The 25,181-nt window shown below is 42.1% G+C and overlaps 1 protein-coding gene across 11 annotated transcripts in view; it reads right to left on the bottom strand.

Moving 5' to 3' along the window:
- Positions 1-25,181, bottom strand: part of ZMIZ1 (zinc finger MIZ-type containing 1) — a 363,974-nt gene that overhangs the window by 137,676 nt on the left and 201,117 nt on the right. For all 11 annotated transcript variants that reach the window (XM_081913507.1, XM_081913513.1, XM_081913514.1 and 8 more), the window contains one exon: positions 10,388-10,498. In XM_081913507.1, coding sequence (XP_081769633.1) covers positions 10,388-10,447 — 60 coding nt within the window. In that variant the 5' untranslated portion in view covers positions 10,448-10,498. The remainder of the gene's footprint in view (positions 1-10,387; positions 10,499-25,181) is intronic.

The raw sequence follows: 25,181 nt of genomic DNA on the forward strand, positions 1-25,181 counted from the left end.
AAGTGTGAGAGTATGCGTGATCAAATCGAAGTTTATCTGGATCAAATAGAGGTTGGCAGAAGAATGGGTATGGGTTTTGAAAGGGGCATGATACCCAGCATTTGATACATTTAGCTCAATCCTATAAAAGGGAAGCACACTCAATTTAATGGGGCTTACGCCTAAGAAAAATAGTCCATAAGGGCTGCAGCCTATATACTCAAATCAGGCTGCCCAGGCATTGAATAAATGAATACCTTGGGCTCAGTCTTTCTACTTTTGCTCAGGAGATGGTAGAAGCTCTGCATGAATAGAGCCTTCCATTAAACATGGAAATGACAACACTATCCTGGGATGTGCAGTTGTAGAGAAATGTTGGATTTGTTCTAGGCTGCACTCTCAGTTTATGCAGTGCAACTGTGAAGCCCAGGAGAAACCATAATGAACAGTGCACCTAGAAGTTGGCTCTACACAGGAGCATGTGAAATGTGTAAGGTGGGGGTTGGCAGAGAAGACTGCTGGCCAGGTTCACACATCACTGGTATGGCACAGTGTAAATGTGCAGTGACCCAGTGAGAAGCTCACATTCACTTTGCTCCTTTGCAGGCTTTTTATCTCACTGTGGGACAGCAGCTAAGCCAAGATGTTTTGGCTTAGCATGCCATCCGAACCCAGAACACGTGGTTAAAGTTTCTCATCCTTAACCTCAATCTGTAGCACAAACCTTGGATACAGATCATGGTTAAAAAGTCCTGGGAGGAGCAAAGTGGATGCAATTTCCTCCTCAGGAGCCAGCACATTTGTGCCAAGACCCTTTGGCTTACCATGATGTGCAAATGCAACCAAAGAGGGGGATATTCAGTGAAGTTAAAAGTCTGAAAGCCTCTCCCACAGATGATACTGAGCTGAGCAAGAGCAAATTTAATTAGGTACTATGTGAGATCCCAAAAGTGTTGAAGAAGTCAAGCAGCTCCGCTGCCATAGTCTAGTTATGAAGTTGAAGCAAATTTAGATTCTGGAGACCTGTGACAGTTCCTCTTCAGCAGCAGAATGCACAGCTCCTTACAGAAAAAAGATGCATTGCAAGAAGGTTTCATCAGTCACAGAACATGTACAAGTCTGAGGACACAGTAAGAATAGCAAAAATTAGAGAGTGGTTACAATTCAATTCAATTCAATTACAGGAGGAGGGGAAACCAATCCTGAGCAGACAAAATGGTCACTACTGCATTACGACATTATTACAGTGAAGCAAGGAAGAATTATATGACAAACTGCCACCATGATTCTAACAACAGATATTTGGAAATATATGAATGAGGCTGAGAGTCACTTGTCACTACTCATCAACGTTTTTCTTCCGTACCACATACCAACCTGAACTGCCCAAGGTTGACAAATACCTTCTTTAGGCAAGTGGATTCTATATGGTTCAAAAAAGAAGCTGATACTAGAAACCCCGCCCCCAACTCCACATGTTAAAAAAAGACAGTGCTGCATCATGGCTGAGAACAGCAGCTGTGGCTCACAATAATCCTTGGTTCAAATCCCAATTTTCTCTCATTTCCCCCTCCCCAGCAATTTGAGAACAATACTTACAGACCACTGGTCTAGATTTGTGTGTCCTTCTACATTGGACTACAGTTTTAGCAGAGCTGGGTCCCTGGGATAGGGTATGATATAATCTGAACAAAGACACAACTAAATAAGGTCTCTACCACACAGACAGATTGAATCACATTGAAACCTAACATGTTAACAATCTAAGCACACACAAAGCTGAGAAAAATTGGTCTGAATGGTCCTTCTTTGGGGCAGTGGAAAACGGGCTCATTTACGGTCACTTTGGCTTGAACCATGAACTCTTTTTTGAGGGGAACCAGGGGAGTTATCAAACCAGGACATCTTGCTTGCTGTGAATGTGACCACCCTACACTTTAGTGTGCACACAGCCCCCTCCTCAGTTGATCTACACAGAGTCATTGAGGAGGAGGGATCATTACCCCTCTGAGTTCATCAAATGATCAATCAGAGAACTAGGGAGGGATGGTTTGCATTTCATCAGGGCTACCCCAGCACTACAGCTACTTTATATTTCTTTTTGCCACCACTGTCAAAATTTGGTGGGTTCTTGATGGGCTGGATAAAGGCTATCCGCTCCTGTTCTGTGTGCAGCTACTTCAAGATAGGGACGCGGGTGGCGCTGTGGGTTAAAGCCTCAGCGCCTAGGACTTGCCGATCGAAAGGTCGGCGGTTCGAATCCCCGCGGCGGGGTGCGCTCCCGTTGCTCGGTCCCAGCGCCTGCCAACCTAGCAGTTCGAAAGCACCCTCGGGTGCAAGTAGATAAATAGGGACCGCTTTCTAGCGGGAAGGTAAACGGCGTTTCCATGTGGAGCTCTGGCTCGCCAGAGCAGCGATGTCACGCTGGCCACATGACCTGGAAGTGTCTTCGGACAGCGCTGGCCCCTGGCCTCTTGAGTGAGATGGGCGCACAACCCCAGAGTCTGTCAAGACTGGCCCGTACGGGCAGGGGTACCTTTACCTTACTTCAAGATAATTTATTTGCATTAAAAAAGAAAAAGAAAAAGAAACTTAGAGAATTCAACAAGTGCAGAAATTGAAAGGAAGATCTAGAATGTAATGAAATAAGAATTCAGTTAGGGAAGCTATGGATGACATATACTCGTTTCCCTCCTTGCCTCTGGGGTCAACCCTCTGTGCTTGTTAGATAAAGGTACACAAGACATGTTAGAACACAAGACATTTTTACCCCTCCTGCAGAAAGCACTTCAAATTGCCTGTGACTATTTTTCAACTGAATATATTTTGTTATTGTTAAGCATAAACAGTATTCCAGCAAACACAGAGTACAACAGGAGGCATTTGAAATTTATTTAGTTCTATTGACTTAACTGTACACCACCTTGCTGCATTATGCATGCAATACAACTTAACCAGAGGTAAAACATCAAAAAATGTAACAGCAACCAAGACAAGATGAAGTATGGATAGTGTCATTATTTGGCTTAGTCACTAGATGGCACTGGGCTGGGTAGAGTCTGAAGTTTCATGTGATTGTTCTGTTCTTGACTGAGACAGCAAAATTCTCATCTAGCTTCCTATCATGTGCGTCTTTGAAAGCTTTCCTGACAAATGCCAAGTTAAAAGGCAGAGCCATAAAACAACCAAAATGTTTTATTGTCAGTGCCAATGCACATACAAAATCAAATAAAAGACTAGATGAAATTAAACACCAAAGACCAGCTGGAAAAGGACAGTTCTTGTAGTGAATCTTCTCTCCAACCAGTACCACTGGTGTCTTTGCCACTTTACTCTACCTCTCCTCCAAACCTGAAGTAACACACCCAGTTAAATCTTTTAAATCTCTAACAATATCTCCACATCACCGGTGAAGCTACCCACCAATTCCATTCTTCCACATAGGAAACCTGGATAATTACTGAATACAGACTCTTTCTAACATAGCTCCATATCCTCCTCTCTTCAGTCTAGATTTTTTAAAGAAAAACAAAAAACCACGCAGCACAGCCTACCTGCCCAAGGCTCTCCTCCAAAACGTAGATTGCATGCAGACTCTCCTGTTCCTCGTTGCCTGCTTGCGCTAGGGAGCCCATGGATAGATAGTCAGTTGCCAACAGAGGCCTGGTCCTGGGTGCATTTTCCACCTGCTCTCGCAGTTGGGGGAACAACTTTGGACTCGAAGGAACTTTCAAAGTTCCATATGGTTCATGATGCTGATAAGCCCTACCATCTCTCTTCTTGGGAGCCATACCTTTTCTTACTGACAGCTTGCAAATAAAAACAGAGATGGTCCGTTCAGAGGGAAAACCAAACTCAAATTTCCAGGAAAAGGAGCAAAAGGCCACAGCCAGCAACGTAATCAACCATCAAGTCAGAGAGGAGGGAGAAATATTGTTGACTAGCAGCAGAACCTCTCCTTTACGGTTTTTTTCTGTAAGTAGTTTATCCAAACAGGAAGTACCCAACCCCCTGCCTGCCCCTGTGAAATAGCGCTTGTTAATTCTTCGGGTTTCTGTGTATTTCAGTGGGGGGAGGGGGCCATGCCATATCAGCTTCTCTGTCAGTTAGAAACCAATATCCCAGAGCAGCAAGCATGAGGCAAGGTTTCTGGCAGCTAAGCTCTAACCTGCTCAAGAGGAAACGCTCTATTATGTCACACAGACTAAGTTTTTCCTATAAAGACCACCATGCATTGTTCAAAAACAACATGGGTGTTCCACCCACCAACTTGAAAAGGGCCTGATAGAAACAGCTTGAATTCTGTACCACAGTTAATAAAAACTCTTCTGACTTTTAATAATAGATTCTTTTTTTCTCTAGAATGCAATGCTAAAAATGCTTTTTGCATATTCTGATCACTAAAAAGAAAAGGAAGTAACTTAACAACTTAAAAGTTGCAGAGATATAATAAATGAGATACACCAACAAACAGGCTTATGAACCATTCTTAATCACTAAAAGGCTTCTTTCTTGTCTCCCTTTAAATTAGCAAACTTTGAACGTGTCAGAGGGCATCAAAGCATATTAAATACTTTTTTTGAGGACTGTTCAGGACAGGTTTGCATGACTTTAGACTAGCAATGTATTCTGGGCATCCAAGTGCTTGCCAACCCTGTGCCCGGTCACATTTTTGCAATTCAAGACAGGCAGGAAAAAGGAAAAGCGGGTACGGCGGGGGAGAGAGATATGAGCTGGCATATGCAATGGAGAGCTGAGTTTGGCTTAGATCAGGTATGGCTAAACTTGGCCCTCCAGCTGTTTTGGGACTACAATTCCCATAATCCCTGACCACTGGTCCTGTTAAGTTAGGGGTGATGGGAGTTGTAGTCCCAAGACAGCTGGAGGGCCAAGTTTGGCCTTGCCTGGCTTAGATGATTATGAATTGCAAAGGCCTAGAGTTAAGAAAGAAGCTTTTTAATAAAGAAATTTTCAGGCTTCCAGGTCAAAGAATGCTAGGGTGTCATGAACTGGCAAGAGAACTGGGAGGCGGAAGAGGAGCCTGGCAAGAGGTACAGCTGGGACTGGGACAAACCGGGGCAAGCTGAGAATGGAGAAGGAGAGGTTGGAGCGGGAAGTACTCACAGGGTGCACAGGAACCAGAGCAGCAGGACTCATCATCAGAGCCAGAGGGGCCCCTGGCTCCACGAACACGGCAGGCTCTGATGCATAGGAAGCAGCCGAAGGGACACTTTAGGAGGCTGAGGAAAACAAGGGCCCACAGCCAAGCTCACTAGCTGGACAGGTGGGGTTCATTAACTCTGGGAGGAGGTGTGTGACTCCTCAGTTGGAGTAGGCTTAGAACAGGTGAGAGTCACATGCCTCATCAAGCCCAGGTGCTGCAATCAGTGTGCAAAGTATAAAAGGGCAGCAGAGCTGAGGTGCTGTGCCTACTCAACTGCCCATGTTGAGGGCTTTTGGCCTTGATGCTCCTGGATCGCTATGGAACTGGGCTCCGGTTTGACTCTGGACTGTATCCTGACTGCTGGACTTTGGCCTTGACTACTTGGATTGACCCTGAACCTCGTTTCCTGACCTTTGGACTTCACTTGTGTGGACTGAACTTTGGACGTGGCACGCTGACTTGCTGCCAGGTAGGCCAGGGGTTCAGGACATAGGGTGAGCCAATGGCCATCAGCCTGCCTCAGAAGTCGTAGCTTACTGATGCTAAACCTCATAGTACTGAGCTTAGAAGCAGATTCAAATTAGCCAGAAACAAGACAAAACACAAAATATGGCACTAAGCTGTCATTTCCAAGGGCAGCTAAATCCTCAGTCATTGTTTGTTCTAACTCCCTGGTCTGTCTTCTCTCTTGCCTCTGAGCAAGATGGTTTTTTATTACCTGATATATGGTTTTTAAAAAAGTAATCTATACACTATCCAGAAGGCAGAAATATCACCTTAAATAAACAGCTCATATATGGGTGGGTGCATAGGCTGAGACTCAACATATTGTTCAGAAGACCACCCAACTCTATCTAGCAAATGTGAATACTAAAGAAGTTTTCTTCCTGACTTGAAGTCATTATCTTCACACTGCTCATCAACTTCTGGAGCCAAAGAGGGCAGCCTACCAGGATGGGAGATTCAACCATGGTTGGAATGTCAGTCGGATGCCTGCGATTTGCCCGAGAAGCCAAGAATGGCTGGCTGTTATCAGCACAGCTTTCCCCTGAACATACTCTTTCTGTTGGAGAAGCACATTCCAACAGTCAGCCAGACGGGGAAAGGAGACAAAGAATTTGTTAAAGAGGTCGCACAAAGCTAGACAGACGCTAGGATATTTTAGAAGCAACCGAAACAACGTATAAGACATCTGACTGCCTCAGCTTTAAAGCGTGGGTGGATATTGACACTGAGATTAGTGACACCACTCCATGCCTAAAAGCACCAGTGAAACGGAATCAGATTTGACTGCGTCTAAAGCTGACTGTACACTTCAGACTGAAACAATACACGTGAAACAGTCTGTCATTAAGGGCAGGGATAAGTGCCATGTTCCATAACATAGGCAGCATCTGTGGCAACACATATGCCAGAGGGCTGCAGCAACAGCCCTTAATTTAATTATGTACAATTTGCATGTTTTATATTACTCCTAGTTTTACATAGTGAACATGTAACAACAGTCTAACTCAAACATTTTTACAGTCGGATGTGGGGGGCGGGGGCAGAAATGGAAATGCTCAACAGTCATGGAAAAATATTGATATACAGACTACAAATTCAGGAAAGCAGGACATAATGAAATCTAGATCCTTGTTGCTTTCATTGTTTCTAAATATTTCACATTTTTCCAAACACATTTTTAAATGTAACTTTGCAACAAAAGAGATAAATTATGCATATGGTCTGGTCAAAGTGAAGCACATTTTAAAATCCCCTTGATCTAAATTTCCCACTGAAATCAACAGGACATAAATGTGTCTGTTTGAATGGACTGAGTCCCTATTTTTTTTCTTGATTAATACTGTGATTTGTGATATTTTAAGACAATCCTGTAGACTGCAGCCAAGTACAGGATGGAATGGGAGTGTGAAACTGCACAGGTTGTATATTGTTCAATTCAAGACTTGATATATGCTTGGTAAATTTAAAAGAGTGAAAGGTCAAACTACTTGCTAGAACTAGCAGAGTTTCATAATGTAAGGGAAACTGAACGAATCTTTAGGTTTGAGTGCTCCCACTCGCCCTTTCCATATGAACAAAGATCAGTTTCATTTTCAAAGATTCTTGGTTTGTTGTGACATGCAAACCAGGGATCCTGGTTTAAAACAAATTCTGCTTTGTTTTGTCTTTTTGCATTGTCAGTTACAAAGATCTTAAGTCAGAAATCAAGCTCTTTTCTTTCTAAGTTGGTATAATATATGCCTCCAAAAAGACCTCTGAGCCTCTCCTTACTGCCCATTTATATATGTGAAAAATGGAAACCAACTCTCCAGAAATATATCTTCTTTCCCCTGAGGCCTTGCCCATCGAACTTGATGTATCAATCCTTCAGGCAAAGCAACCTCCCAGATCTGTGTGAACCAAACTTTCAGAGTACAGCCTCCTGGCTGTTTCCAACATTAGTCATAGAACTGTATTGTTGTGCCACCTCCAAATGTGCTCCCAACAGCGAGTGCATAACTCCCTCTCTGTAGTACAACAGGCCCATGATTATAACCCCTGGTTTTTATGTAGCTTGTTTTGTACTTAAGCAGAATTTATGTTAAATCACAATTCCTAATTTTCTTGTAACAACAAGCCATGATTCACTGAAAGCAAAAGTGAATCATAGTTTATTCCTTCTCCCGGATTTGTGGAAGGAGGTAGGAGGACATGAGCCCAGCACTTTGCCTGGGCTCCTTTCTGCTTGCACATGTAACACTAAACTACGGTTTAAGGTTACGTGTGAACACATTCACTAAGTTGGATCAACTGAGTGACACAGTATGGATTGCTGAGATGTTGCCTAACACCTCCTAATATAACATGAAACAAGAGTCTAGGCTCTCACTCAGAAAAAGACTCCTGGTAACCGAGAACTTCTAGTTATTTCTTTCAGCTGAAGCCGCATGACCATGTCATGCAGCTTCAATATTCAGCAGGGAGGCAGCCAACTGTAATCATGCATCACACTGACATTTGAAATAGGGTAATATGTTGTTGTTATAAAGTGTGTGTATAATTTTAATAACAACATATCATCCTATTTCAAATGTCAACGCGATACACACACACACACACACTTTTCCTAAGTGTTGAACATGCTGCACTCAGTAATCCTTATACCTTCCTGTAAATTTTTATTATCATCAGAATTACTATTCTTGAATAAGAGATGAAGGGGTGGAGGCTGCGAGAGCATACAGTTGCCTAGTATGGCTGACATGAAATTTAAGCCAGAGGTTTGTTTGGCTTACATACCATTCTTGGAACCTCAAAACACCCTACAATGTCTAGAAATATGGGGAGAAGCAGCCTCAAAACACCCTAGAAAGCTTAGCATAAAGAAGAAACTCAAGTAGTACTTTCTCTCAGGTAGCAAGAGCAAAAATGCCACAGACTGAGTACAGGACAACCTTGTTTTCATAGAGCAGTCCCATGTGTCCCTACAGGCAGACAATGCAAGGTAACTGCCTCAGGTTTTCTATAAGATTTTTATAGGGGCAAATAATGTCATATTTCTAATTGTTGTGTTTTCTGTTCTGAACCTACCCTTATATTCTGTCTGAGTAATTGGGGTTCTTTCTCTCTTGAATTGAAAGGGAGAGAAGTTACACAGTTATAAAGGGAGTCTAAAAACATTACAGCAAATGTGCTGTCTGTGTGCGCCAGAACCTAGTCTGAGCTAAAAAGAAAGAAACCTGCCTTGACCCTCTGCTGTAACCTGACTCACTTCAAGCAGAACACAGAACATCATTTATACTGTTCTTGCAGGGTGGGGGTGAGGGGGGCATGGAGGGCTGTCTGCCTCCTTGGAGCAGTAACTGCTGCCAACAAGTCTACAAAATGTGTAGCAACTGGAAGCAAAAGCAAAATTTTCCTCTTCTTAGCTTCTACCCATGGAACTAAGCATATTTCATGGCAAAATTTCACACATCTTTTTAGGAAAATACTTTTAAACATGTTTAAGTAAAGGGGAGAAGTAGACTTGCGCACAGAGGACAATGAATACAAACTTTCAAGACGAAAGAGAGGAACATGAGAACGCAAGGCTCAATTTCACAGAATGACCCCATATCCTAGGATTAGGACACGGGGAGAAAACCTCTGTGTGTTCCATTTTTCTACACCAAGCATAGATTTAGGAACCTCTATCATGCTTCCAGGCACCTTCTTTCTAAATTAAACTCCCTCTAAACATTTTCCCTTAGGGAGTGCATCCTAACAATTTGGCCATTGAATCCCCCCTTTTCCAGATCAATATTGTCTTTTTGAAATGAGTAAATCAAAACTCTAAGATATTTCAAATGTGGCTGCAACATAGATAAAGGCATTCTGATAAGTTAGTTTTCCATTATATTTCCATTCCCTTTCTAACAATCCACATGGAACTCAGTTATTTTCAGTGAGCTATCCACCTCCAATCTTAAGATCTCTTTCCTGCTTAGTTATGCCACCAATTTACACCTCACCAGTACATATACGATATTAGAAATTTTTGCTCCAGAGCGCCTCACTTTAAACACATTTAAATTGAACCATATTTACCATTTTGATTCCCATTCCCCAGTCTGAAGGTATCTTAACAGCTGCTCTTAACCCCTTTTGGTTTTGACCACACTCAGGAACATGTGGTGCACATTTGTTGGGGCACCATGACTAGTTGCAGTAACACTGGTGCATGTCCATTGCTCATTTGGAAACATTTTTTATGCTTACAATAGTCCAACACTGGCATGGTGTGGTAGACAGATACAGCATCTGACACCACTGAAGCCAGAGTTCAAATCACCACTCAGCTCACTTAAAGTGACCTCACACCAGTCACCATTTCTTAGTTTACAGAGCTGTTGTGAGTGGTGGAGACACCCACCATGCCCCAAGGCCCTTGGAGGAATAGCAGAATGTGAAATGAATACTATTTATATATAAAAAAGCCTGTAATAAAATATAAAGAGGCCCGTTGTCTGTGTCAGCAAATGGCAAGACAATATATATTAACATTTCCATCCCCCACTTGAGAAATAACTTAAATGATTAGAAAATGTTCACAAGGGATGAGGTTGTGTTCAGCTTTAATGGAGTTCCAAGATCAAGAAGCAGTGCAGTAGTTAAATAAGGTCTGTTACAACACAAACGCCATGAAGAGCACAGGCTGACATGCAATGCTATGGGTGCTTTCAACCGTCAGGTTTGTCTAATGACATGTCTTTGGCTTACCTGTTTTATGCACTGCAGCCGATCGTTGGTCTGCTGTATGTGCCTGTCCATAGAATTCATTTTGATTGTCTCCACTTGGATTCTACCTGAAAGCCATTAAAATTCCTCAAGCTGCAAGATATAAAAAGAACAAGAAAGATCATTAAGATGACAAAAAGTAAAATACAGTCCTGCCAACACTAAAACGAACGAGATGCTGGATACTACACAGCAGATGTTTACCCTTTGTGGTAGTTTTTTCTGTTTAAAGGGAGGATGGATGCCCTCTTGAAAGCAATGCCTTTTCATTCCAATAAGTAACAATGAAATCCCAAAGTCACATAATTCAGGGGTGGCTAGCTACAAACCTAGAGACATTCTATACTAGATCTCTTCCACCAGTATTCCCATCATGTCAGTGTGCAAACTACCCCACCCACACACACAGAGGAATCTGCCATTGGCCTGTCAGTATTGCCACTACACTGACTGGCAACAGCTCCCAGGGGTTTCTCTTGAACTTGAACTTGAGAGGTTTTCTGTATGCAAAACAGATGCTCCACCACTTAGCCATGACCCTTCCCCACCCTCCACAAAATGCCAGGTTCCTATACCAAAGGTTGCCGAAGCAAAGTTTCAGCATAACACACTAGGAAAGAGATGTGTTAAATGGCTAGGAACCAAATGACATATTAGAGCTAGCACAAATATACCTGGGTGGGATACTTGTTGCGGCCTACAGGTAAACACAGTCTCTCGCAACAGACCTATAGATAAATAGTCCCAAATGTGGTGAATATGGACAATCCCGGATGAATTTCAGCAGTGCTAAAAATAGCAATTTCTCCTATTTGTGTATGTTTTGATTGCCAATGTTACCAGTGTATATTTTCAGACATTCTCAGAAACTGTCCATGACGTCCCCCAAATTTCAGACATTCATTGTAAAGCACAACTTGGCTTAAAGAATATTGAAGGACTGTTTGCTATTAGAAGTAGATTGAGCCAATGGATTTTCTCTTTATTCTGCATCTTCTAGTATTTAAAGGGCTATCACATGAAAGATGGAGCAGTTTTCTCTTACTGCTGAAGGTAGGGCACAAACCAATGGCTTAAAGTTACAAGAAAGAAGATTCCCACTAAATACTAGGAAGAACTTTGACAGTAAGAACTTTTCGACAGTGAAGCAGACTTCTTCAGGAGGTTGTGGACTCTCCGTCACTGGAGGTTTTTAAGCAGAGGCTGGATGGCCATCTGTCATGCTTTAGTTGAGATTCCTGCATTGAAGGCGGTGAACTGGATAACCCTCAGGATCCCTTCCAACTCAATTCTATTAGTCTATGGCCTACACGTGCTCCTATTCATTTGCAGAACCCTCAAAGCACCTCAAAAATTTAAGTATTTACTTACACGATAAATTAACCCAGACACAACACTATTTCAGCAATGATCCATTTTAAATACTACAATTTGTTCATAGGGGATAGGAGATATATAAATAAAAATAGAGCCCATGCTGTTAAAAACAACAACAACGTCCCCTAAAATATATATCATTTACAAATGGCATCAATTGGTTCATGTAGGAGTTTTTAAATTGTGTAACTGAAAGGGGAGCAGCATCAAAGGTCCCTCAAGCTCTGCCAAACACTGTAGCAGTGATTCTCTCATACTTCCAACCAATCCCTCCATCCAAAATGCAGTTGGAATCAAAGCTCAGTGAGTCTATTCCAGGGGTAGGCAACCTAAGGCCCGTGGGCCGGATGCAGCCCATTCGCCTTCTCAAGCTGGCCCATGGATGATGTGGGAATCAGCGTGTTTTTACATGAGTAGAATGTGCCCTTTTATTTAAAATGCATCTCTGGGTTACTTGTGGGGCATAGGAATTTGTTCATCCCCCCCCCAAAAAAAAAATATAGTCCGGCCCGCCACATGGTCTGAGGGGCGGTGGACTGGCCCACAGCTGAAAAAGGTTGCTGACCCCCTGGTCTATTCTGTCACTGTCAGATCTCAGCCCAACTAACATTATCTATACAGATCGTCCCACCTTAAAAAGCTTTTCTTTCCCTCCTAGTCTACTGCAGGAGTGAGAGTCAAAGAGGAGGTCTTGATCAGGCAATGGGACATTAGGGAGCAAAATGGCTTCAACCCTGATTTTGTGAGAAATGTCTCTGTCTCTCTCCACTTCCACCCAACTCTTCTTTCTGTGACTATTTGGTTTAACCATCTTGCTACATTATTCAGTGATTAGCTTAAAATTATTTAAAAGCTCTGGTCAAGACATAGAAATCACTTGGCGAAAGCCTTGTTTTCTCCAGCAGTGAGATATACCCCCCTTCCATGCTGTCAGCCAATATTATCAAGCAACTCCTGCTGGCAGATTAGGGGGCCCACAAAGCAGCAGGGAGATCTAGCATACGTGAGGAAAATGGCTTGCACTTAGTAGTAATAGGCAAATAGAAAGACTGGGAACAAAAATTACAGAGTGGTTTGATCTTGCTGGTATAGTGGGAAGCAATTTGGAGAGGGCAACACTTGAAACCCAATTCCATGGTTAGTAAGAGCAGCCACTGCAACAGCAGTGTGAATAAATAGCTAAACCTCAATGAAATGTCTGGTATAACAAATCATTACAGTAGTACCTTGGGTTAAGAACTTAATTCCTTCTAGAGGTCCGTTCTTAACCTGAAACTGTTCTTAACCAGAGGTACCACTTTAGCTAATGAGGCCTCCTGCTGCCGCTACGCCATCACCGCCCAATTTCTGTTCTTATCCTGAAGCAAAGTTCTTAACCCGAGGTATTATTTCTGGGTTAGCGGAGTCTGTAACCTGAAGCATATGTAACCTGAAGCGTCTGTAACCTGAGGTACCACTGTATTACTAAAGTTGGTTCTCTTCCACCCAGCCCCAAGGACTTGGGACAGGTAACAATTTAAATAAGTACGTAATATAATAATGAATGCAAAATAAAGCAGAGCTGGGGAGCCTGCAGCTCTCCAGAAGCTGCTGGACTCCAACTCCCATAATTCCTTGCCAGGCTGGCTGGGGCTGATGGGAGTTGGAGTCTAGCAACATCTGAGAGGGCTGCAGGTTCCCCACTCCTGACTTTAAGGTATTTTAAAAGTGCATTATGTAAATTGTCCTAGCACAAGCATAAACAAGCTGGTCTTCTAGCACTAGGAGAGAGGAATTCCTAGACTCTTATTTGGACAAGGCTCCAGGGAATTTTTTCTCAAACTTCTGACGGAGGATTACTTCTTTCTGAGATGGCGATGGGGGCATGTCTCATCCCAGTGCGATTCTTTCCAAATGTCTGCATTTGAAGTGTGCAGGAATAAGACCCGCCCATCCCATTTTCTTAATGTGTGAATGACTGATAGGAAGGAGTTAAGGGGGAAATTAAGCAACTTGCCAAGGTCTGCATCTTTCTTTCCAGAATACTCTGCAACAGAATACTCTTCAGTGGTTCTGTGGCAGCCGCAAAGATGCTGTTAAGTAGGCAGGTTGAGGTGGAAAGTCCTCCCTGAGAAATGCGAGCTCTGAAAAGCTGAGTCAGACACCTTTGTATGCAGGTCTAGAATTTGTTCTAAATGCCATGGCAGTCTGAAGAGTTATTACAGTGTATTCCCTACCAAAGAACCATACCATGTACATTACACCCAACAACATCCTCTAGATGATAAATGTTAACATGTAGCCTAGTTCTTTGCTGGTAAGGGCTACAATGAAAACTCATTTTTTTTAAAGGCAGATGTGCAGAAAGAAGAGGAGAATGGAAAGGTTCTCCCTGATTTAATGATGGATTAGGGGCTATATCTTAAATATTGTTAATATCTGTACAAATGCAATGCAACATCATGATCAGACTCAGTGGGTGTGAGAAAAGTGTACAAATCAGTGGCAAGCATTATATCTGAAGTAGCCCCAGGAAGGGTCACAAGGTAAAGAACTGAGAGCTGTTCTCCCCACCCACCCCACCCCCAGCGCACGTAGCTTTGCAATATCTGCTCCCTCTTCTTGCTACCTGGCAGTGAGTAAAAGGAAACAATAAACAGCACAAAAATCTATGCCTACAGACAGATGGTGAAGTTTCATCCGTCAGACAAAAATGAATAATTTGCTCTATTTCTCTATATGCTGAGAGGTATTCGCAAAGGCAGATGATTGCCATCTATTGAGTAGCTTTGATTAAGCACTGAGCTAGGCTACAAACAGGATGGGAGGGGACTACCTTAACTAATTGATCAGTTACATAATCAGATAAGAGCTGGTTCAAGTTAGGGGGTGGAGTTTACTACAGACATGTATATGAGTGGGTTAAGAACAACTAATACATTTGAAGTGCCATTCCTCCAAGGCCCGCAAGACTTGCATCTTATGTGTACGTAAGATACAGCAGGATTTTCACTACATTAAATATGTCTTTGCTTTTTAAATGTGCAGATTTGAACAACTGAATTTAAGTGGTGGGTTTGGGCAACAAGGTCTTTAATTAAAAAATTAATGGGGTGGAGTTAAATAACAAGCCCCACCAGTGGAAGCCTGCACAAGAACATCTGCTAATACAACAGGGCTGCCCCCCACCGTGTCCTCCAATTTGGCTCAAGGGGTCAGGATAACTCCTGGAACAGCATGCGAGGGGAGGAAAAGGCAGAAAGGTAGATATGCTGCCAGGGTGATCTGCCTAGTGCTATGTTGAATTCCTCCTTAAGTATTTCTCTTCCTCAGCACAATATAGAGCTCACGACAATACACAGTGTACTTTCTTGGAGCAGCTTGCTTTTAATAGCAAATAAATGTTACATTTCAATTACTTGTGTTTTTTGTTGAAACTTCAACCTTGCCACAACTTGTGCACCTAAGGTCAAAAAGTAAAGGCTTACTCATGAGCTTAATGCACAAATATCAAGTATGAAAATCTTAATTAAGAAAGTAAATTTTGAAAGGAAGTCATATGTTTCTTCCTGTGCGCATTCTATTCTGCTCCCAAGTTAATTTAATATTGTATAAATGAATACCTATCAGGGGCTTATAAAAATTCTACTCTGAGCAACCATGAATCATCCCCACTGATACACACATCACAGATGATTTGTTTTGATCGGCTTCCAAAAGCTTTAATTGGAAAGAAAATGCATGCATTATTTTGGTTTCATAGTGAAAGACACACACACACACACACACACACACTACATACAAATATGTGTGTGTGTGTGTGTGTGTAAATATAATACAGGTATATACCAATAGTATAATACAGGTATGTAGCATTTGTGAAAAGAGACATATTAATTTATATATAAAAAGTGCACGAAAAGCTTGTTGACATTTAGAGGGCTTTAGGGGTTTACACCTTTGCTTACCATGTCCCCTGGGCAGGAAAGAGTTTCTTTCCCAAGTAAGCCGGCAGAGGTCTCCCTTCTCTACTGAAGACGAGCGAGTTTCCATTCTCCTTTCACATAGCACTGCCTTGTGTTTCTTTTAAGCCTTTACAAGTCCCTACAAATCCTCTGCCTCTGCTTCCTAACAGGGAGCACTAAAACTGACACTGTCTGTCTGACCTTGTGGTTATTGATTAACTATCTCCCCATTCGCTGCCATCTTTCACACCTCTGGCGCTAGCAAATAGAGAGCTAAGGAGTAGCAGTCATACTCCATGACAGCTATGCTCAAAAAAGCCTGCCTTTGGAGATGTGGCAGGAAGTGCCGTTTGATCAAATGCTGTTCTAATGTCAAGACTAAATACCACGCAGATCCCAACAACTTGTACAGTTTAATATACATTTGCTGGGCCAATGCAGCACAAATAGCAACAAGGAGGGAGGTGGAATAATTCAGGGGTAACAGCAAATATTAAAATCTGGACCAAAAGCAAAAGACAGGGAAAGATGACAGGTTACGACTATTTAATGTCACTGATTTTAGCCATGATTGATATCACAGTATCTTTTAATATTGCGTTCAAACACTATCAATATACCTGTCTGCCCTAGAAACTGGGGGTTAAATCTGCTGCAATATTAAAACTGCTTTCCATAGGCACAAGCAATAACAGTGGAAGACAAAGAGTATGCAATTGAGTAAAATGTGGATCTAGGGAAGCAACTTATTTCCACGCAAGCACAAAACACAGAGGGCATTAAAAATTATTCATGCTTTGCATGTTAAATTTACAGTTTGGCTTGATTTTTCTTAACGGAAAAGGTTTTTAAAAGCTGTTGGGTAAAAAATGTCAAAAATATGTTTAGCCACTTGTACACAATAAAAAATATTTGTCATAATTGGACACCTGCCTGTACCTCTTAAGTACTTCGATCAAAAGGGTAGTGTGTTTTGGGCTTTCACAGGCCAACCCATACCAGGAGGGGCTTCAACTGTACCAAGTGCCTAGTAAGAAGAGGTTCCTAGGTGAGTTATCAGAGAAAAGCCAAGTAATGGAGGCAGATTTCCACAGCTGCAGTTCAGAGAAAATGAACTGGAGGACACGACCACCCTGCTTGGACTCAGGTGAAAAAATGGGAAGAGCTGCTGTATGTTAAGGGGTGGGAGGCTAAGTTCTTGTAGTGTGTGGTTTAGGATATAAAAAGTCATGGGAAAGGATCAAGCATGGGTAGGCAAACTAAGGCCCGGGGGCCAAATCCGGCCCAATTCTAAATCCAGCCCACGAACGGTCCAGGAGTCAGCGTGTTTTTACATGATTAGAATGTATCCTTTTATTTAAAATGAATCTCTGGGTTATTTGTGGGGTATAGGAATTCCTTCATTATTATAATTTTCTAAATATAGTCTGCCCCCCCCCAAGGTCTGAGGGACAGTGGACCGGCCACCTGCTGAAAAAGTTTGCTGACCCCTGGTTCAGACCAAAGTTACCACAACCCTTAAGAACTGCTAGGCTGTAACTCTCTGGGCATTCAGGTAAACCACCTGGAGCCAAGTGAGTTTTGTAAAGCCATTTTGTACCCCGCCTGGTCTGAGGAATGGGTAAGGATAAAATGTGTCATCTCTCTTCCGTAAACTCTGGGAGTACTTCCACACAATGTCTGCTCCCTAGTTCAGAAACTCTTCATGCCTATGAGAGGTTTACCTAAGCATCAAATTAAAGACAAAACAAATCTCTTTAAATCTGGACAAACATGAACTGGTTAAAAATAAACTGGGCTTCATTTTCACCTTTAAATTTACCAGTATGTATTACCGCTTTGTTTCAATTGTCTTGCTTTACAAAAACCATGTGCTATGATCTCAGGGTATATGGGAAGATCATAAGTAAAACATAAAACAGGCACACACACAAGTTGTTCCAAAACTGAACATCGCCACACCTATGTGTGCACTGTGCATGTCTGAGTGTGTCAAGAAGGTGATTGGATGACATGAATAGTTAATACATCAAAAAACACTTCTTTTAAGTTAAGATTCCCCCCCCCCCCGGATGCACTTGGAATACCATTTCACTTCAAAAGTTGAGGGGCTGCCAGAAATTTAAACATCCACCCACAACAACTGGTTTATTCCCTTAGTAGAAATGGTACTTCAGAAACAAAATAAGCAGCATGAAAATGTCAGGTGAAAGGTCATTTTAATCATTAAACACTTGAGGGGGAGAGGAAGTCGGTTTTAATAAAGCTTTATTTACCACAAGCAACTAAATAGCTACCGTGGCTGGCTTGGGGCTATTAAAAAGAGACCAGATGCAAGGCAAAGGAAGGACTTGTCATGCCAGGAGCCGGAGAATAGATATTTGTGCGATGCGGCTTTCCATTGTCACTCTACAAATGGGCAATAATCCCCAGAAGACTTTCTATCATCTTTGGTCTCCGAGAGCAAGCGAGCGGGTTTGTGTGTGTGTGTGTGTGTCTGTGTGTGTGTCTGCCCGCACGCAGTCTCAGCGAGGGGTGGGAATGGATTTATTTAATTTATGGTGGCTTGAGCTGTGAGTGAGGGCGGTCATGCTGGGCTGTGAAAAGCCTTTCTGCAGCCCTGTGCTTTCTAATTCTTTTCCTCCCCCATACATGTCTATTAGATACGAACTCTTCCCCCCCCCCCAGCCTCCGCCACAACGGTGGCACAACCCCATAAGCTTTGAAAAAAAGAAGAGATGACAGCTTGCATAAGCGAGCCTGCTGGACTCCGCTGGGAGCAGGAGCGGCGGTGCGCAGAAATTGTTCAATCATCAAGCACATCTGCAGTCTGATTACAAAAGCAAAAAGGTGGCGAGGTTGGCTGTGCGGAGCAGGCAGGCCTGTGATGTGACCTATGCTAGGAAGAAGGAATGAAAATATTACACACACACACACACACACACACACGGATTTTTCACAGGGCCAGAGCAATGCTGCATCTCCAACCAAGTGTATCGTGGCTTTCAGTCCTTGCATGCTGGTCATTTGCTGGTGCAATAAAGCTTTGACTCCTGTCTTATGCCAGTGTTTCTCACCTCTGCCCTGCCGAATTAAAATGGATGGCTTTCATATGTACTAAAAGCAAAAGATCCTCATTTCAAGAAATTGCCCTGCGTAGATGGATGGGTTTTTCGAGTTTACCTCTAACCTCTCAACATGCAAAAAAGAAAGGAAAAAATATAGGTCCATTTGTTATTGATAATGGAGAGCAGACAGGGTATCGGAACCCAGTATCTTGTAACAGCGAGAGAGACTGACATAAAATTAAAGGTGGAAGTGAGGTGTAAAAAATAAAAATAAACCCCAGCAACTTATGTGGGTACTGCCTGCAGGCTCACAGCTCAGATGTATGGACGGCCACCTCCCTGTGAGGCTTACCCAAGAACTGCCACAATGGCTGTTTTTCAAGCTTTCATTGGGGCTGCCAGGTATTAGAATTTGTAATATTGCAATTTGGGAGCAGGAGAAGTGAACATGGCTGATTTCTAACTCCCCTGAGTTTATATTCCACCTTTCTTGTGACAAATCCAGACAGCTTACAACGTAATGAACATCTGTAATACAATTTTTAAAAAACATTTCCCCAAAGCATGATAAAATGCATGTTTCAAGAGGAACAACCTTCTTTGATAGGGGCACTGCATAATTGTTGGGGCAACCACAGAAATGTCCAAGTCCACACGCACGTAGGTATAGTCAGAGTAAGTCTAACCATTCCCTCTTTTGTTGTTTTTGCCTGGCAACCTTATCTTTCCCTTAACCATGTTTTCCAATAACACAGCAGATGGGGAAGAGGGTGGGAGACTAAAAGCAGTGTCTCTCAATGAGCTCAGGTAGAAGACTTTCCCACTCTTGCTAACATGGGGTGGTATTCAACTAAGTTTTACTCAGGATAGACCCATTAAAATCAACAACTGCCACCACAGGGGCATCTGAGGAACCATTTTTTCCTGAGGAGAGGGAAGAAGCAGAAACAGGCTTTCAAAAAGGGGTCTCTTTCCCTTGCTTGCCTTTTTAAAAATTGTATAATTGTCATTGATACTCATTGTTTCAATAGTTTTTTTTTCATAAACTGAGGGCCACCTGAAAAGCAGTATATAAATAGATAAATGGCACGTTGATTTGAAGCTTCAACAGAAAATGAAGGGAAACCATTTCTCTGCTCTAAGCAGAAGAAAATAAGCAAATTAGTGCAGGAAGTGATTTGTGTCAGGTTTTGTAAGATGAGATTGTAACAGCTGAGAAAAATGCAAATATTTGACAGTACCTCATTTACACCCAGCCACACATTTTTCTGTTTACACATAAAACATTAAACTGAAATTGCCCAACATATTTTCCCCCAACAAATTATAAGAAGGGCATTGATACTGCAGATTAAATACCTGTAAACATACAATTTACCACATACATTCTACAGCTGCAACCCTGAAACTGTCCAATAGGTCAAAAATAAGTAAGCCATTTGGCCCCTTGGAATAGAAACCAAGAAGAGTTGTTATCCTTTCGTTCTTCTGAGGGCCATGTGTGTTCCTATTAGTGCCAAAGGTTCTGTGAAAGTACTATTTCTTTTACAAAGGAGGAGCCTCCATCACTCCTCTGTCCCAGCATGCTTTTGTGTAATCACAAGTTCTTTTTCACAAGGTACAGTTTTAGTCTGCAAGGAACTGTCTCCATCACCCGCTTAGAATAGGCCTACCACCATGCGCCTTAAAATACTCCCATCTACAAAATTTCCTCCTTTGCTTAATATCCTAAGGAAGAATTCAGTAAACTCTGAATACACAATACATGTAAATCATTCTAATAAAAGTAGTACTCGTTTTTGTTTTTTCCTGCTTGGGTTTTTCAACACATACATACTCTCTTCTTCACTATGGTTTAATCTGTTTTGAGATTGAATTTAAAACATTACTCAAGGATGCTTATCCAGACAACCTAGTTGAATTGTCCAGACTGAAACAGCCTGCTTTTCTATTCTCAGGGCCCCTCTATTCTCACTGCAGCGTATTTTCCCACACAAGCCAACTCCATCTAACGTGGCCAGGCTCTATAGTAAAGCTTATGCAACCAAGCAGTAAGAGCCTCACACCTATCAATCACATGAACATGAGCACATAGAAAATATTATACACAAAAAAGCTGCAAAAGAAATCATGGAATCAGAGTTGGAATCAGATGACTGAGGGTCATCTAGTCCAACCCCCTGCAATGCAGGAATATGCAGTTGGCCCATATGGAAATCAAACTAATGACCTTGGCATTATTCGCATCTCGCTCTAACCAACTGAGCTACCTGTGCAGCTCAAAGAAGTGTTCCCTGACCTGGAATCATACCCAGGCCTCGGCAGTGAGAGCGCTGAAACCTTACTGAATGGTTCAAATGTGAAATCTCCGTCTCTCACCATTTATGAAACTGTACAAGTGAAACTGTGACTTCAGATTTTATAAAGGTAAAGGTAAAGGGACCCCTGATCATTAGGTCCAGTCGTGGCCGACTCTGGGGTTGCGGCGCTCATCTTGCTCTACTGGCCGAGGGAGCCGGCGTACAGTTTCTGGGTCATGTGGCCAGCATGACTAAGCCGCTTCTGGCAAACCAGAGCAGCGCACAGAAACGCCATTTACCTTCCCGCCGGAGTGGTACCTATTTATCTACTTACACTTTGACGTGCTTTCAAACTGCTAGGTTGGCAAGACCAAGGACCAAGCAACGGGAGCTTACCCCGTTGCGGGGATTCGAGCCGCTGACCTTCTGATCGACAAGTCCTAGGCTCTGTGGTTTAACCCACAGCGCCACCTTGCCTTGCTGGCCTGTGTTCTGGTTGCCTGACATCACTGCTCCCCCTCCCCGAGTAAATGACCACGTAAGTATCATGCAGAACAGTAAACTTACTGGCATGGTCCAATTACACAAGCTGTTGCTATTCCTTCCTTCCTGTTCTGCAGCCCTTATATAGCATCATCCAGATATACTGCCTCAGCTCTTTCCTCACTATGCAGGAGAGCCCAGCCGTCCACTCCCAGCCAACTCATATTTCCCTTTTAGGGGTGTTTACCAACCACTTTATTCCTTCTCCTTGCCTCCCACCTTTCAGCCTATTTAGCTGCTTCTGGATTGGCTCGTGGCCACCCAGCAGGCCATGACATCATTTCCAGGTGCCAGCTGCTGCTCCTGAAGCAAGCAGTCCCTCATTAGATCAAAGCCAGGATGTGGGATTGTAGAATATCTGCTCATGGCCACATGATCAGTTTTGGTTAACCAGCTGCCATGCAGAATCTAAAACAATACAAATGCACAGGACGAGAGGCATGGTCATGCCTGGCTGTGTCAGTGCACAAAGCACATTCTGGTGACATCTCAAGTGGGTTAAGACTGGCATTGAGGTAAGCTAGTCCAAGTGAATCTGGATACAAAAGTTATATATCAAGAGCAGAAACTAGTGGTAGGAGAAACTATTAGCTTCATGATCTGATCTGCTATCGATTAAAGCTTGTGTCAATTAATTATAATTATATAGGCATTCATTCAACAAGCTGCTGTCTAAAACCTAAGCAAGGTTCAAAAGAGAAATCCAACACCCTTTTATTAATATTTTACCAAGCAACATAATAATAATAATAATAATAATAATAATAATAATAATAATAATAATAATAATTTTATTATTTGTACCCCGCCAATCTGGCTGTGTTTCCCCAGCCACTCTGGGCGGCTTCCATAGAAACCAAAAATACACTAAAATATCACAGATTAAAAACTTCCCTGAACAGGGCTGCCTTAAGATGTCTTCTGAATGTCAGGTAGTTATTTATCGCTTTAATATTTTACCAGCAACACCGACCTACTTTACAAGATTGTTGTAAGAATTACTCAGTTTATAATGTATGTGACACTCCTTGAACATTCCAAAAACTGCTTTATAAATTACTATTACTATAAAATGGCTAATACCACTTTTCTTGTTACTCTGCTCACAGCAAGCCACAGACCTACCTTTTCAGCAATACAAAGACACAAGAGATTCCAATGCTTAATCTTTGCTTCCTATTCACTTCAATATCATCAACTCCCCCCTCCCCCCCTCTCTCTCACACACCAAACCCTTCTATTACAAAAAAATCCTTAGGAAATAATCAGGAAAAGCTCCATACCATTAAGGTCTACCCACTAATACATTCTGCTCTTTCCACAGCATTCTCCTATTAGTAATGATTACTTTCCATGTTGTAAATCAGCAACAAACAGAACTGCAGATCTTTAACACAAATATTCCTTATCAGCTTGCTTGGGAAATGCAGCAATGCAATGAATTCCTAGGAACAGACAAGCCACCACCCTGCCTCACCTTCAATATTCTAACATTTGTGCTTCTTAATTCGCCATCAGGTTATTGGCTGCCATGTTTACGTTGTCCTTGTATGACGGCTGCTCTTAAGTAGCCTACAATTCATACCAAGGCAGCCCAAGATATATTGGCTGTTAGCTTTGCGCTAATTACTAACCACTGAGCAATCAAAGCCATTGTTTCTTTTACTTAATTATCCACCCCCTAGAAAAGCAATACCATTAACCAAACTTAGCAGAGTTCACTGAACACAAGAGGTTGATTCCTAACAGCCATTCCGTAGAATCACAGAATTGTACATGGCACAAAGGCCACATAGACCCAAAGCACACCCAAAGGGACATGGTTATCCACCCAAAATCAACCTTACAATTCATGCTATGCAATCCGGCATGCCACATTGTATCACAACTAGAGACAGCAGATACTTTGCTGAAAGTTTGTTTGTTTTCATCAAACTGCTTGAAATGACTTGCATATGCAAGGGAGGTCTGGGGCAGTTCATACATTTCTGCAAAGCCAATTTCTAAAATGTACAAAGCTAGCATTTCCAAGTCCGTCCCCCACACTACATGGGGGATATGTGAAACAAAGCAACACTTAAAATGGTACAGTACAGGATTAACATTACCACCGAATGCATACTATAAACTAAGCATCACAGACAGCACAGGTAGGTAAACCCCTCTCCTCTACCCTCAGTTATCACCACCAATTTGGTATGGGGTTAAAATTATTTCCTGGCCCTGAACAGAATGCAAACAATGAACATAAGCAAAATCCCACTCACAAAATATTAATAAGGGAAATCTAGCAAAGGGTACCTCCACACCATTCAAACTCCTGTCCTATCACTTTTAAAGTGGAAAGGCAAGATCTTAAAGTTGGTAAACATAAACCCCTGACCTCCCTGGGCATCTGAGGACAACTGAGGCATCAAAAAGCCCCGAGTAGCCTTCATAAATGCATTCAATGATTCTTGAATCCAATGATGAGCACTGCTCTCACAAAACAGAGGTTACTCCATAATTTTACATATTGGATACTTAGAGACCTTCTTCAGACTTCTAGTTTTCTGGTCAAGTTGTAAATATTGGATTTTAACAAACTTGAAAGTTTCAGTCTAGATGTGCTGTGCTCTCATCAGATGGCTATGATGGTAGAGCATGGGATTCTTTGGAAAGAAGTCTCAGTATCAACCAATCAGGAGTGACAGACTAAACTAATGGGTTATGCTGAAATAGCAAATTTTATGGGAGCAATAAGGAACCAAATTGGGGGGGGGGAGAGACTTTATCAAAGACTTGGAAAAAAATGTGGATTATTTGAATTGTTATTGTACACATATAAATTCATTAGCAGGATTAACTTAAACCAAACAGTTAAAATTAATGCTAGAGGAAAACTAGGGAGTAATTTGTAATTGAAATACTGAAGGAAATGCCGTATTACAAATTAAAAATATAAGGGGGTGTGTGTCAAAATGAACATATTTGTTGGAAAATATTGGATTGTATTTTTGTCAACATATTTTTGAAACTAAAAAATAAAATTTATATAAAATATACCATGAGATTCTAAATCCCAGGGTCCTGGGGTGGAGCCCCATTTTGGGAAAAGGGATTCCTGCATTGCAAGGTGTTGGACTAGATGGCTCTCATGGGCTTTTCCAAATCTACAATTTTATTATTCTAATTCTGGTTATACAAAAAAGGTCACTACCTCAGACAGCATTTTAAAGGGTTTATGCAAACTCATGGGGGGCAACTCTATAAACATCTACTAGTTATAACAGCTGAATTTCTATGCTCAAAGACAATATAGCAGGTGATAAGGCTATGAGGGCTGCGGCCTTCATGCTCTGCTCATGGTCTTCTCATAGACATTTGGCTAGATACTGCCAGAAACAGGATACGTACTGAGCTAGATGGGCTCATGATCTGATCCGGTAAAGCTCTTCTAACATAGGTATTAAGCAATTTGCTCTGAAAGTACCTTTCCGCAGGGGCTGTGACCATAAGAATCCCTGGGGTTTCATCTAGCCTCACACATTTGTGGCTACTGTCA

This window comes from Podarcis melisellensis (assembly GCF_964234715.1).
Source record: "Podarcis melisellensis genome assembly, chromosome: 5".
Lineage (NCBI taxonomy): Eukaryota > Metazoa > Chordata > Lepidosauria > Squamata > Lacertidae > Podarcis > Podarcis melisellensis.